The 15,476-nt window shown below is 38.8% G+C and overlaps 1 protein-coding gene across 1 annotated transcript in view; it reads left to right on the forward strand.

Moving 5' to 3' along the window:
- Positions 1-288: 288 nt before the first annotated feature.
- rasgef1ba (RasGEF domain family, member 1Ba) overlaps positions 289-15,476 on the forward strand; it is a 31,917-nt gene continuing 16,729 nt past the window's right edge. Inside the window, exons 1-8 of the mRNA XM_051694215.1 lie at positions 289-575; positions 5,040-5,222; positions 5,464-5,601; positions 5,808-5,945; positions 10,145-10,357; positions 10,520-10,594; positions 11,544-11,639; positions 11,873-11,975. Coding sequence (XP_051550175.1) covers positions 5,046-5,222; positions 5,464-5,601; positions 5,808-5,945; positions 10,145-10,357; positions 10,520-10,594; positions 11,544-11,639; positions 11,873-11,975 — 940 coding nt within the window. The 5' untranslated portion in view covers positions 289-575; positions 5,040-5,045. The remainder of the gene's footprint in view (positions 576-5,039; positions 5,223-5,463; positions 5,602-5,807; positions 5,946-10,144; positions 10,358-10,519; positions 10,595-11,543; positions 11,640-11,872; positions 11,976-15,476) is intronic.

The raw sequence follows: 15,476 nt of genomic DNA on the forward strand, positions 1-15,476 counted from the left end.
ATATATAATTTTTTTTTTTTTTTTTTACAACAAATAAAAAAATTCCCAGTTCACCTGTGAATTAGGAGAAATTATAAATTCAGAATAGTTCGTAGTAATAGCAGGAAGTTTCGCTGGAGTAGGCGTTTAGTTCTTTTTTCAATTGTATTTTTCGTGGGAAATGTTCTTATTTCTGTTTTTCAGGTGCTGCAGACTGATGAGCGCACGCGAGTGACTGGTGCTCTCCACTGATTGGCTGTCTTACATTCTCCAGGCAGCCTACTGCTATCATTACTATTCGCGCGCACAGTCTCAGCACACTCGCTTGAGCTCGTGGGATGAGAGCACATCCAACACATACTGCATGGATATATTTATACGCCTCAAGCGCTTGCATGCCACAGTCTGTATCCGTATGACCTGGGAATACGCACGGTTTGGCAACGCGGTTTAAGACTCGTTTCAAGAAATAAACGGTTTTGAGATTTGTTTCTTTTGGAGAGTGTGCTTGCGTGTCCGGAGGTTCAGCTCGCGCTCCCATTCAAAGGCAAACTTCTGCAGGGCTGATCTACAGCGGAACCGCACTTCATTTCGAGGTGAGAAACTCAAGTAATGTTTGGGACGGCCGAGCAAGAGATGCACTCGATTGATGCGTTGTAGGTGATAGCTTATCACCGCGTGGTTTGCACATTAGGATCAGTTATGTATCCGTCAGTAATCATGAATAGATTATGTGCAAGTTTTAAAATCGATGTGTTGGAAAGTGACTTTCAGCCCTACCCGATAAATCAACAAAATGCACGACAACTAAATATTCCACACTGTATGAAATACAGTAGTCTTATTTCAACTTGTCTGGATATTGATGCACTATTCAAACGTATGGACGCAGATAGCCTACTCTACCCTGTTCTGGTAATTAACTTTTGAGGGTTTGTGTGCGAGTTCTCACAGTTGCTGGTGTGCTTCACAGTAGAAAACAAGTGCAAGCCTTTTCATTGCTTTAAGAGCATATAGGAGTAAAACGTACTATATAGCATGGTATGTTTAGTATGCATGATGGGAACTAAAGATAGTGTGTGCATCTACGTTTGTCTTCTGGGCTTTTATTTATTCCATTATCTTTAGAAAAATGAACATTGCAACTAAGATTTTTCAATGTTGCTGAGAGTATTCAATGGAAAATAGCGTTTAGATTGGGTGAATACAGGTAAAGTGGGACACTTGAGCTTATCTATCATTATGTATATACAGTACTATTACATTTATGAAAATAACATTTTAAGCTCATTTTAAAATGGTATGAGATGACATTAATGTAGCCATTTGGATTATAGTTTAAAACAAAGCCAATGACAAATTTTCGAAGTGTCCCACTTTACCTGTATTCACCCTGTATTTTAATGATTGTTGTTTAAATATTGTTCTTTTCACTAGTTTGTGTACACATCAGCTGCCTAACAGGTTAAATCATTTATTGTGACACAAGAACCTATGTAGCCTAGATGCCAGAATTTACTTAAGACTTTATCTGAAATGAGTGTTTGTGGATCAAGATTGTGTTGCTGGATCCTGTTTTGATCTGTATCAGGTCTCTGTGATTAGGCTGCACTTTGCCCTTTAGTGAGATTACTCCTTTGTAATACCAGACTTGCAGGTAGTTCAAAGTGCTTTTACAGTGAGGACAGCACAATTTCTTTCGCCAGCCAAGCCCTTTATTTATTCAGACACACTTGAGTAGTTTCAGTGAAGCTACAGCTCCCTTCCCCCACCTTCTTACACACATACACACCTGTTCATTTCCCAAGGCTAACATAACCCTCTTGGACAGAAACCGTAAGACACAATTTCTGAATACACAGAGAGAAGACATTGTCATGTCATATTGTCTATTCCTAAGAGCCTTGGACTGTGACGAGTTTATTTCCTCATTCCGTGATGTCTTGAACATAAAATTGTCTTTTTTTTTTTATTGTGAAATGTCATTTTCCTCTGAACTCTGTTTATTATGGTCTATACAACGGTTACACTTCTCTCAAAGTCATTTACAGTGAATACAGCAGAGACATGTTTGTTTGAATCTTTTTGAGTACTTTGACATGACTACTCTTGGAGGAGTGGGAATAGACCTACATTTCTTATCACAGCAGTTTTCATGCCTCCCTATTTATCAGGAACTTATTGTTAGGAAGACTTATGTTTTTATGTAACATGAAGCCAGCACACTTTGACGGGATAGCCTAGTTAAAATGTCTAAAATAAAATTGTCATAATTTACTAACTCATGTTTTTCCAAACTTGTATTAATTTCTTTTTGTGTAACACAAAAGCAGATGTAGAATGCTAGCCTCAGTCACCATTCATTTTCATAGCATTTTTTTTCCCATGTAATGAGAGTGAATGGTGACTGAGGCGCTCTGTCCCTAACATTTTGCCTAATGTTTCACAGAAGTGAGATGGGTTTGGAAGGACATAAGGGTGAGTAAATCACTATGTTTCCATCCAAGTTACGAATTTATTTTATGCGATAAACCATAATATCGCAAAACAATGTGTTCAAAAGAACAAAATCATCCAGATAAATTGTAGCCACTGACTTTTTCGGTAGTAAAATACTCTGTGTGACTCGATTTAGAGCACACAGACAATACACTTTAAAGAACTTGTCTCGTGTCTGGGAGTGACAGCACGTCACACGGTTCGGGAAGCACTGTGTGTGTTACTCCATCCTTTGGACTTTACTGTGCAGATTTCTAGGACATTTTTCAAATGTGTCAATAAACCTGCTCTCGGCACAGTTTAAGTTTGACTTATTTGCTCCGCAAACTCTTTGCAGGCTTTGGATTTTCAGGACACTGGTATTTCAGGATGACTAGAGCAATATTTCAGATGTGATCCGCTGGTTAGTCCAGTTATAAACAACTTTTCAGTCACATGCCTTTTTGATGCACATTTTAAATTCCTAAATTCAATAAGTTTATTCAGTAAATGTGTTTCCATTATAGATTGTGTGCTTTTCTTATTATCATATAAAATATTTATCCACCTCAACACACTAAGAATCCAGTTTCAAAACAGCCCAGAACTTCAGGGTTTTGTTGTTTCACCATCCATGTTCACATTAGAAGTTTATACAGTTAACTTATCTCACTGGATGTAGCATTTCTGTGCTTGAGGAAGTTAATTTTGATATTGAGATATCAACAGTACAGTCAACATATGGGCGGAAATGAATGTTTTCAGCTTTCTAAGTCACAACTATCTAAAAAGCAGACATGTATGCAAAATGCTCTCATTGTTACAATAAAAGCTGAAACCAAGACAGCGCAGTAATTCTGTGAGAGCATGGACATTTTTTTTGTTTGCTTACGCTTTACAGAACCTGTGGTGAAGTGTAATCTCTTAGCAAAGCGACAGTGTTTAAGCAAGAGAAGGGTGCGGACATGTGGCTGGCCATACTTGACACCTGCAACCAAAAAGTAAACAAATCCTGATTCCCTGCTACTGCTAATCAGCCTCAGTTTTGTTTTGTGCTTTCACCGAATTAGATTGAGCTGCAGCTGGTACATCGTCTAGCCCGATTCAAAAGCTTTTTGACAGCATTGCTTTTTCTGCTGCAGTTTTAGCAGATTTGCATTGTTGCCTGGGGGCTTTGCTATTAGGGTTGCACGGACAGATGTGCAGGTTTCTGGATATAAAATAAGAGAACTTGATAAGTCAACAGTGTTTTTTTTTTTTTTTTTTTTAAATCAGAAGTTTTGTCCAATATTGTCAGAGTTTCTCATTTTTTATAAGCCAGAGAATGAAACAGTATGTGGTTGTAGTGATTTTACAAAGCTAGACAAATTGTCAATTACTGGTGATGAGAGGAAAGTCACTTGTGACTATTTGGTCTTCCTCAGTTCATGTCATTGACATGTTCAGATGGTATAACACATGGTAAAGCAGATGCTTGGTGGGGTGGGGGGTGCAATTGCAAGTGCTGCTTTTTTGATGCTAATTCCTATGGTTTCATGAAGGACCTCTCCTTGGGGGTCGTTGGACTAAAGGATACACTGTCATACAGCTACCCCTCCCCCTGTACACTCCTGTCCGACCCTGACACTTTGATATCCATGACTAAATGCAGGCCTGAATAGGCGGGCAGCCATTGGTGCTGCACATTGTTTGGGGTGTCCATTGGCACCCGTGCCGAGGCTCTGAAAGCCTCCACTGAGAGGCCAATATGTGCTCTGGGGCTCACGACTGTCTCCTAGAATCTGCCTGCTCGCATGAAGTCAAAAACCAAACTTTGAAATGGCATCAAAGCTCGTGCTGGTACAGTAGAGTTGCCAGCCTGATCAGGTGATCCGTGCAAACATTTTTGTGGAGCCTTGAAGATACAGAAGTAGGAGGAGGGAGGAAATGTGAATCAGAACTGTTTGTGTGGGTAAAGACCTGTATTTGGCTGCTTTTCGCATCTAGCTAATACTGACTGGCTCATAGGACTCTCATCTGTGATGGTTCACATTTTGGGTTTTGAGGGAAAAACAAGAATTATTCTTTTCAGAGGCACCAGTTCTCATAGGTCATCATGTTTTTGTACCATATCCACAGTTAAAAGAAGCTCTGTTTTGTATGACCATGTGAGGTAAAGGCACCGTGTAGTTGGTATGTGTGAGACTTGCTGGCAGTAAGTTCAGCTTTTTTCTGCTATTATGGTGGATAAGAGCAAGTGTGAGTATGAGTAGGCATTCTCATTCTCTGAAAAACCCACTGAATGGAGATTAAGCATAACATTTCTCACAGGCTCAATCATGGTAGGTGTTTGCACATTGAGATTAATCGCGAAATATTCATCCTCACGAGTCGTCCATCCGAGGTAGAGTAATTTTCCACTCCGCTTCCTATAATGATACTGGGGACCTTGTGTTTTACACAAAGGTAAACAACATTTTCTGAATGAGAACCAAGGCTTGCCATTAACAAATCAGTTCATGCATCACTGTCTGTTTATGATTGTATTTGGGCTTATCTGTAGCTCCTCACACTAATGGGAATGTTTCTTTGTCTGTCAACAGGACAAAATGCCTCAAACACCACCGTTTCCAGTGGTGTATGGGTCGAATGGCTACAACAAGAATTTCTATAAAACCAAGGAAGAGGACTATGGGGGCCTGTATTATCATGAAAACAACCTGGTGTCAGGATCTTTGGAAGCTCTTATTGAGCACTTGGTCCCCACTGTGGCATACTATCCTGATGTGAGTTTTCTGACAAATGTTGCATTGAGAACTTGACCGAAATTAACGGTCTTAACAGTCATTAAAAACCAATATCGGTTGATCTCTAGACAAAATCTGTTCTCTACCTGTAAATCAGCACTATTGCTTGCAGATCTAACTTTCAGAACTACATTTTTATGTCACAGATTAAGACTATACAAATGTATATTTGTTCATTTCTTACCTACTAACTGTTGATCTCATTTTTACTGACTCACAGAGGACATACATCTTCACGTTCCTGCTTAGTTCCCGTCTCTTCATTCACCCATATGAGCTGATGTCTAAAGTGTGCCATTTGTGTGTGGACCAGCGGAGACTCAGTGATCCTCAGGCAGACAAGGTACAAACACAAATGGTGAGTGTATTATTCAGTTTCAGTTCATGGATTGTGTTTTCAGTTTCACGGATTGCTTTGTCAAATTCTGAGAGACAGACTTGAAGATGTTCTAACTTTAACAACAAACATAAACTCTGAGGCTGAGAATATGCCTTAAGACAAACAGTTTGTATTAACAATGTAATTTTTGTAAGAAAATAAATGTTTATGATCTTTATCTGCAGGCAAGTGTCAGGAAAATTGCTCCCAAGATCCTGCAGTTGGTGACTGAGTGGACTGAGACATTTCCCTATGACTTTAGAGATGAGAGAATGATGAAGAGTCTGAAAGAACTAACACATCGACTGAGTACTGGAGATGAAGTAAGTCTGCCTTTGCCAGTTACATCGAAAACAAAGTGATTTTCTTCCTTTTTTTTTTTTTTCAATTTGGAAAAACTGGAAGTCCTCATGGTGGCGTAGTGATTCGCCTCAATCCGGGTGGCAGAGGACAAATCTCAGTTGCCTCCGCGTCTGAGACCGTCAACTCGTGCATCTTATCACGTGGCTTGTTGAGCGCATTATCACAGAGACATAGCGCGTGTGGAGGTTTCACGCCATCTACTGCGGCATCCACGCACAACTCCCCACGTGCCCCACCGAGAGCGAACCACATTATAGCGACCACAAGGAGGTTACCCCATGTGACTCTACCCTCCCTAGCAATCGGGCCAATTTGGTTGCTTAGGAGACCTGGCTGGAGTCACTCAGCAAGCCCTGGGATTTGAACTCGCAAACTCCAGGGGTGGTAGTCAGCGTCTTTACTCGCTGAGCTACCCAGGCCCCAAAGTAATTTTATTCTTAAGGAAATAGGAACTAAAGTGTAAATGTATTTTTTTTTTACTGTGTTCTTAATTAAGAAAAGGTGAAAGGTGTGAATGCTCGTGTCAAAGACATTAGCATGTCTTTATGACTTCGGCACTACTGTTAGCATAGACAAAGTAAAAGGCATCCGTGTGGTGGGGGGGGGCTTTAGTCCCAAAGAAGATTGAAAAGAGGAGCAAGAAGAAAGCTCTTTTGTTCAGTTGCTTTTGTCTCCACTGGTGTTCTTCCACAGGATGCATTTAAATAGTTTCATTAGTGCTGACTTGTATGTTACTCTGTTACTGGCTTAGAAAATACCTCTGAGAAAAATTGCTTTCACCACATTTTGGTTCATAATTTATGGTATCAGGGTTCTTTTTTAAAACCTGCGTAGAGCACTTGCTGGGCACAAGGAACAAAACGGCACTCTTTGATTGTGTGTTGTGTTATTTAGTGCATCAGTTTGTGAAACTGATATATCGTACATCCTCTATGCTCATGTCCTTTTGACGACTATCAGCCACAGCTGAGGCTGTACTTCCTTTTGAATTTGGTTAAAGTTAGCAGCTCTCAAATCTTTGTACTCAAGCATCCCTCTGGGCTTTTTGCTCTTTAGTCCAGTCCTTTTCTATCGGGAACACTTGATTTTGTTAGTGTACAGCGAGACTGAATGAAAAGAGATTTGCTAAAGTTAGCTCTGTTTATTTCACATGGTTTGCGAGCATTAGCCTAATGATTAACAGCAGGGTGGTAGCTAGAATAGACCTTTTGAAGATGGAGGACACTGATCCATCAGGTTCAGACAAAGGTTCAGTAACCTGAAAAGACAACACTTGTCCTCTGGTGACTCGTGGAGTAAATGCATGTGTGATTATTGATCTGCTATATCCCGGCATAGAAGATCGATGACCTTCTGTGGCCCAGCTTAGCTCATAGAGGAAATGTGTACAGGGTTGTACTGCCGCCTCAGTCAAGTGAAAGGGGGCGATAAGCTAATAAGACCATATACATTCAAAAGACAACATAGAAAGCTCTAACTGAATAATGAGAGTCGAGTTTTCTTTGGGGTTTAACGTTGTACTGCTGGTGGGAATCAGCAGGGACCTGGTAATACAATAATATATTATTTGTATGTGTTGCAATACAACAAAATTGGTCATTCTTTGTTTAGTGTATTGCGATTTAAAATTGATTTTGTGATCTTTAACTCAGTTGTTTCTCATTTATCTTCATTGGGCTTCAGTGCTGCAAGTGCTGAAATGCTTGCTTTACTTCATCATAGAGCCACAGTAGTTACATATGTCAGTGTCGGTAAAATAAATAAATACAAATAAAAAAGCGTGAGGAATTGTAATATTAATATTTATGTTAAAGTTACTAACAATATTGATTCTTGCTGTTTGAATATTAATACAGTATTATGAAATATATTTCATATACCTCATGATACTGTATCACAATACTATATAAAAAAAAAAAAAAAAACCTTCCCCAACACCCTCTTATGTTGTACACAGTTCATGTCCTCTCGGTTCAAAATAAACTCAACAGTCTCTTTATGGTCTTTTTGTATATTTTTGTATGTAGATTTGTATCTATGCGTACACAAGAACTGTCTCCCAGCATGAAGAATATATTCGTTTAGACCATGAATCACTGTGCTGTCTGTATTATGTAATTCAGAAACTCACTGTTTTTTCCAACATGTGAATGGCATGTACTCGCAAGTGAATGGTATTAATGAGTGTCTATTACAGTAAAGCACAGACTCTACATCTGACTGGAGAGTCACAGCCACACAATGGATGTATTTATAGCCAGACATGAGCCCGTCTGAGAGGAGTGTGGCACATTTTCAAATGTCCTCTCCAGTGCTAGGAGCCCATCATACAAGGCTACTATGGATTGGAATCCAGTTAGGGCGTTATGTTTTGACCGCTGTTGCCCCTCATTTGTCTTGATGAGTTTGCCAGCAGTTGAGTGACCTGCCTTTTGCTGCCTTCTTGCTGGTAGTTACATCTCAGATCTCTGGCTTTTGGTGGAGGAGCTGAGAATAAATGCCGTAACATTGGTCTCCAGATCACAGTTTGATCCTTAGGCTTCTGGTCAGCTTAGATTGTTATTATGCATGTGGGCTGCTTTATAGAAAAGGCTGAGACTTGTGTAAATGTGCTCTGGTGCACAGTTGGATGCATTTTGTACAAATGCTTTTTGCCTCATTACTTCTGGAGAGTCTTCACCCTTGACCTGGGTGTGGTGTTTCCATGCCAGAGAGATCTGGACACAATCTGAGGCTGTGCCATAAGGCCGACTGTTGTACGCTTGTGCCAGGATTACAAATGTGGAGGCAGCACACAAGTGGCTTTCTTTTTAACCACAACAAGTGAGTAACCCCTTTGCTGCTTGAAAATGTCAGCTAGTTATCGCCAAGAACTCCTGCTAAAAATAATCTTTCTTTCCTATGTTTGTGTGGTGGCAGACATTTCAGCATATGATAGACCTTGAATAAGTTAAAATTATATTCTCCATGATCCTTATGGTTGCAAGTTCTTGCCACTTCAGTACTCTTGGCAAAAGTCTCTTGTCAAGGCATCAATACTTTAAGAATGCACAGAAACAAAATTTGTGTGCATATTTAGATTTTTTTCTAGTTAGTTTGGTGGTTCTGATTTGTGCTACCTTTGTTTCAAATCACTAATTACGCTACCTCGAAGCAAATATAAATAATAACTTTATTCTCTGTCTGTACATGTTTTTCATGTTTCAGAGTAACTCGTCTCAGTTATAAATGAAGCACTGAAGCGAAAAAGCACATTATTAACATGCTTTAACATTATATAACATTAACCACCCACAAGACAGGTTGATCGGCCAGTTTTTTTTATATTCTATGCTTCCAAGCAGTGTACAGCATCCTGAGAGAAACATTGAAATACCTGTTTATTGCTGGCTTTAAACATTCCAAACCCATCATGAAAGAAGTTTGAGTAGCAAACTATATATTTGCAGTATTGAAATGACATCAATATTCTACATTTCTGAAGCAAAGCATGCATGAGAAGAAATACCCCCTGCTCTCATTCCAGTCTTATCCAAATCCAAGGAAGCATTTATGGGACCTACTTAAGGCACACCGGCTGTTTACTGGCAGAAGATGTGAATGTTTTCTGCTGATTACCACGTTGAGCAATAAGGCATGACCGCTGCTCTCCTCTTATGCAACAGAAGTCCAGAACTGTGTCAAGCCCTTGTTATTAGGTAACACAAGATGATGGGGTCGAGTTACCATGGAAAGTGTGAAGCATGCAGAACTCTTGATACTATTTGCAAATCTTTGAAGGACGTGAATGGAGTGTGCTGCTCTTTCGTAATCCTGCATTAACTTTTAATGTAACACTCAACACCTTTTCTTGAAATGGTAAATCCTTTCAGCAGATGCGCCATCATAGTAGACCAGTCATGAGGAAAAGGCTTTTTTACACCATTATACACCTGAAAATCTAGAGCTTTGTGTGCTGCCACCTCTGTATGTTTGCAGTGACAACGTCATGTCATCGAATGTTTGCAGAGCAAATACTCCATGCATTCCCTTAGCTTTCTTGTTAGTGTGGGACATGTTTTGCTGTCCTTTGTTTAAACTAATGGTTATTTAGTAGCACTGTATAATAAAAGCATTGTTGTAAATCATTTCTTCTCTCCCTGTCTTTCTATCTTTGCAGCTCTATCGTAAGACAGTGCAACAGATGACACAAACACTGATCCGTAAGCTCACCACACTCGGCCAATATGAGGAGGCCCTGGCCAAGATCAACTCCTCTGTGACCGATAGATTAACACTGCTGAAGACCAAGCCTCAGTCCATCCAAAGAGACATTCTGACCATCTGCAGTGACCCCTTCACCCTGGCACAACAACTCACACACATAGAACTGGTGAGAGGAACTTACTCAGTTTGCATGACCTTACATTCCTCTCCGCTAACCTAACAGTGGGGTTCGGATTATTTATTTACTCAGTCAATTATAATGTTTGTTTTCAAGGTGACCATTTTGATTAACTTCAATGATTAAGTTGATATCAACTTTATATTGCAGGAAAGACTGAGCTACATCGGACCAGAGGAGTTTGTTCAGGCATTTGTTCAGAAAGGCCCTCTTGATAATGACAAGGTAACAGTCCCTTCCTGTTTGTGGTCAACAAGGTCATCTAAAAATACAAATGATTAGCCTTACCCTCTCAGACAAATCAATGCTCAAAATATTTATGCTAACCCCCAGGATCAACACAGTGTCCCCTTTTTCACACAGTGCTCACAGCACATTCCTTGCACCCACTTCCAGTATATCACCATCCAAGTTTCACTCCTGATGTTTAACACTGTGTCCTTTTGTGGCAAAAGCCTAGCAACTAGCTTTCTCACAGTAACCCGCCAAAAGTTTGCACAGCCCTGCCTCACTAGAGAAAACCCATTGCTATTCAGCTGCTAGGCAACAGCTTATGGGAGGGCTTTTTTTTTTTTTTTTTATGATTTCTCCTTTGTTCTGGTCGTCGTCGCTCCAGAGGGTCCTTGTGCATTGCTGTGGCTCTCTGATGTTGTCTGTCAAAGGTAGAGCAGGGTGGATTGGGCTTTTAAGTGACGGACAGTGCAGTCAGACCATTGGAATGCAAAGAATGAGAGGGTTAGAGTGACCCAAGCTTTCAGACGAGTGTCTGCACACATTCCAAAAACGGACAATAGGGCAAGGCCCACTGAGCGTGGTGGGTCTCCAGGGCAAACAAGCTCTTTGATTGAATGTGCATTGCTGGAGATCATCAGTCATCTTGGATGCCTTTGTTCTTGCGTTGGGAATGCACTGCTCAGTATGAAAGAATCACAGTATGTGACGTTCTTGGAGATCACTTAAGGAACAATATTCCAGTCCGACACAGTCAGTTCATGCCATACGTTTTTTTTTTTTATTGCTCGATTTTAAGATTAAAACCAATTAAATAGCAAAATGAAAATGTGAGAGGTGGCACATCATAAATTATGCTCTTGAACAAACCTAAACATGAATGCTACATGTCATCAAAATTATGTTGGTTGATCTATACATTTTTTTTTTTTTATTCTTACAGCGATGTTTTAGTGATCACAAGAAAGCAAGTAATCTGGAGGCCTACGTGGAGTGGTTCAACAGGCTCAGCTACCTGGTGGCGACAGAAATCTGCATGGTAATTATCTGTTTTGATTACCTGGACTCATGCAAAAACTTCAACTGCATGTAAAACAAGTTGTTGTACAGTTCATGTGATTTTACATAGCAGTTATAAAATACATATTTTGCATTTAGATTTTTATCATAAGGAAGTTTTAAGAACATATTTAATTTTTAATGAGCATTGAAATCATAAGTTATAAATTTGCCAGTAATTTGATGTTTATATATTTTTTGACTTTCATATAGCCTGTGAAGAAGAAACATCGAGCCCGAGTCATTGAGTTCTTCATTGACGTGGCACGAGAATGCTTCAACATTGGCAATTTCAACTCTCTCATGGCTATCATTAGTGAGTGCTTTGACGTCACTTGCAACACTTTGCTCCAGTTTCTTTAGCCACAGAAAACCCTTTTGTTCTCTACATATCTGTTTGGATAGGACAGTTTGCTGTTTTGGCAGCATTTGGTTTGCTTTTCTAATCCCTGCTCTTGTATGCTTGGCACACACCGCAATGTAAAACCTCTTACACACTCTGTGAGCATTTATTTTTACTGGATATTTATCATGCAGAGTATTCTGTTTTGCTGTGCCTCAAGTTTTACATTGATGAATCTGGGTCTTTAGTTAACTAAATATATCTATACATCCATTATTTGATCTGTCTGATAAAAGATCAAGTGATAATCATATATATATTCCCCCACATTGCATTAGTGTTAGCTTATTACAAATGAATAAGAATTTATTCAGTAATCAGTAGGGATGTACTGATACTCATACTTGTAAAAATGCTCCGATACCAAAAACTGATACAATCTGATGTATGAATGTCATTACGTATGCATTCAGCCCACAAATTAAAATCAAAAGCAAAAGCTGAGATTTAATTAGATAAATATGTAGTTTGCATGTAATTTAAATGTGAGTGCTTGTGAATGTGTGGAGATAGTGTTGTGCTGACGCCGACTGCTTATACCTTTTAAAGCTCCTCCTTGGCTCATACAGGGAAGGCCGCGTCATGAGCATCGCATACTCTGTTTGAAGCAGATAAACGTAAACAGAGTGCAAATTCATGTTGTAGCGTGAGGCACATACAGAGTCCATTCTTATTTAATTAAATGGCAGTCTTATGCGGTTTAATAATCACTTTGAGTCACGTAGTGACTGGCTTTTCCAGAGTGGGAAGCTACTGTCAAACATTAGAGCTCCTTGGTCAAAACAACACAGAAACACTTCAAAATAAATGCTCAGTCAAAATTAAAGGTAAATTTGTAGGAGGGAAAAGTATGACAAAAATATATCACCACTGTAAAGTTATGTAATATTCACTACAATACTACTACTAATAAATTGTATTAAACTTTAAAGGAATAGTTCACCCAAAAATGAAATTTTGCTGATAATATGATATATCCAAGATGTATCTGAGTTTCTTTCTTCATCAAAACAAATTAAGATTTTTAGGATTTAATTTCAGGCCTTCTCCTCTAAACAATGCAAGTGAATGTACTCCATTTTTTGACGGTCCAAAATGCATATTTAGGGTGCATCAAAATAATCCACACGACTCCAGTCGACAAATAAAGTTCTTCTGAACCCAAATGATTTATTTATTTTTAGAAACAAAACAATACTTGTATATTTTTAACTACAAATGTTCGCTTCCATACATCTCTGACGCATGCTCACGAGAGGGATGATGTAAGCTCGTTGGTAAGGCCACGTGTCACATGGAGGGGTCAGGAAGCGCGTCATTGTTTACAAGAGAAACTTACACAGACCAAGCACCGTTCACAAACCAAAACAGTCCAAAACAATATAAAATAAAGAATTTCCAAATAATAAAAAAACAAAACATTACTGCAGTAAATAACCATCCTTTATTTTGGAGCAATGCCGTTGCGTTATCTACTTGTGCTTTTTCTTTAGCAGAACTATGTAGGCTATATGACTGTCAGGAATTCAAGCCACACAAGTTGTAGTTAGTGAAACCAAGTGCGAGAGCGTTTACTGAGATTCACAGGATTTACACATTAAGATCAATGGTACAGGTGATATCACACAGTAGAGAAGCTTCACAAACGTATTTATGCAGGCAGTGATGAGCGGGTGAATTAGAAATCAGGTGATGAGGAGCGGAGCACTGAGGGAGGTGCAGAGCCCGAGGGAGGCGTGACAATGACAGTTTGCACACGTACAGGAGTTCGCTGGAAAAACAGCACGGGCACAGCCGATGAATTCAGATATCGACCCTTTGTTTATTTCGATGGTCTGAAATCCTCAGGGGTAACGTTCACTGCACACCCTCCAATATCTGAGAGAATGTAGGGGTGTACTGATATCCAGGTTCAGCGCGATAAGCCAGAGCTTCAATCGATCATGATCATGTATAGGCAATCGATGAAAAGTTAATATTTTTCCCGGCATGCATTATCTTATGGGTTTCTGAAGGTTGAAGCATCCAGGATACACATGCCAAACGACCATTTTGAACAATACATTTATACAAATACAAATCTACAGCAAAGACAATTAAACTTTTGTACAGCTCTGCTCCTCTTGTAAACAATGACGTGCTTCCTGCCTCCTCCTCCACATGACGCGTGACATTACCAACAACCTTACGTCATCCCTCTCATGAGCACGGGCCACAGAGATGTACGGAAGTGAACATTTTTAGTTAAAAAGTATATAAGTATTGCTTTGTTTCTAAAAAATAATTAATCAAACTTTTATTTGTCGACTGGAGTCATGTGGATTATTTTGATGCACCCTAAATGTGCATTTTGAACCGTCAAAAAATGGAGGACATTCACTTGCATTTGTTTAAAGGAGGAGGCCTGAAATTAAATCTTAAAAATCTTAAATTCTGTTTTGATGAAAAAAGAAACTGATACATCTTGGATGGCCTGAAGATGAGTAAATTATTAGCAAATTTTCATTTTTGGGTAAACTTCCTTTAAGCAGTATCTAACATCTGATGATCTGTTATGCAGCACTTTATTTGACAAAATATAACTCCAGTGTTGTATTTTGGATTGTGCTGTAATGTATTATTTTTGTAATACAGAACAATATTATGTTGAAAATTAATTATTTTTATTTGATTTAAAGTTTTGAGTTCATTTTATTTAAACGGCAAAATCAAAAAACAGGTATCGGCAAGTATTAAAAATGAAATATCGGTACTCCATACTCGTTCTCAAAAAAATGGTATCGGGACATCCCTAGTAATCAGTAATTAACAATAATATAAACATAAAATAAGAGGATGCACCTCATGAAACTTGCCAAGAACATGTACGGATTCATATTTCACCCCCAAATCAAAGGAAAGAAATAAGAAATTATATTTAACAAAGAAAATTACACTTTTTGTGACCATTATCATTGTTTTGCAGCACATTTTCCCCTTCGTTTATCATTACTGAAATGCAAAGATTAAATTTTCTTAACTGTAATATGAAAAAATAATATTCAAGTATTTATACATTGTGGTAGTATTTGTTGTTCTGCCTTTTAATGCTGATTTAAATAAAAATATAATTGTATTACTCTAATTTTGAAAAGTAATACAGTAAAAAAGCGTTAAAATAATTAAAATCTAATGATAATCGCCATTGAGAATTATTAGTAATTTCGGTAAAGATCGTAATGGTCCTAGGCTCAATTTTGTTTTTGCAAAAAAATAAAAAACAAATATATTTGAATTTTGGGTTGAAATATGATCCGGACATGTTTTCGTGAGATTAACCCCCTAGCTGTGTTAATCAGTCACTCATTTAGTGGACCGAGTCCTCCACTGTCGTAAGCCTACCCAGTCCCGCGCCTTAGGCATTGTGGTTAGAGG

This window comes from Myxocyprinus asiaticus, chromosome 4 (assembly GCF_019703515.2).
Source record: "Myxocyprinus asiaticus isolate MX2 ecotype Aquarium Trade chromosome 4, UBuf_Myxa_2, whole genome shotgun sequence".
NCBI lineage: Eukaryota > Metazoa > Chordata > Actinopteri > Cypriniformes > Catostomidae > Myxocyprinus > Myxocyprinus asiaticus.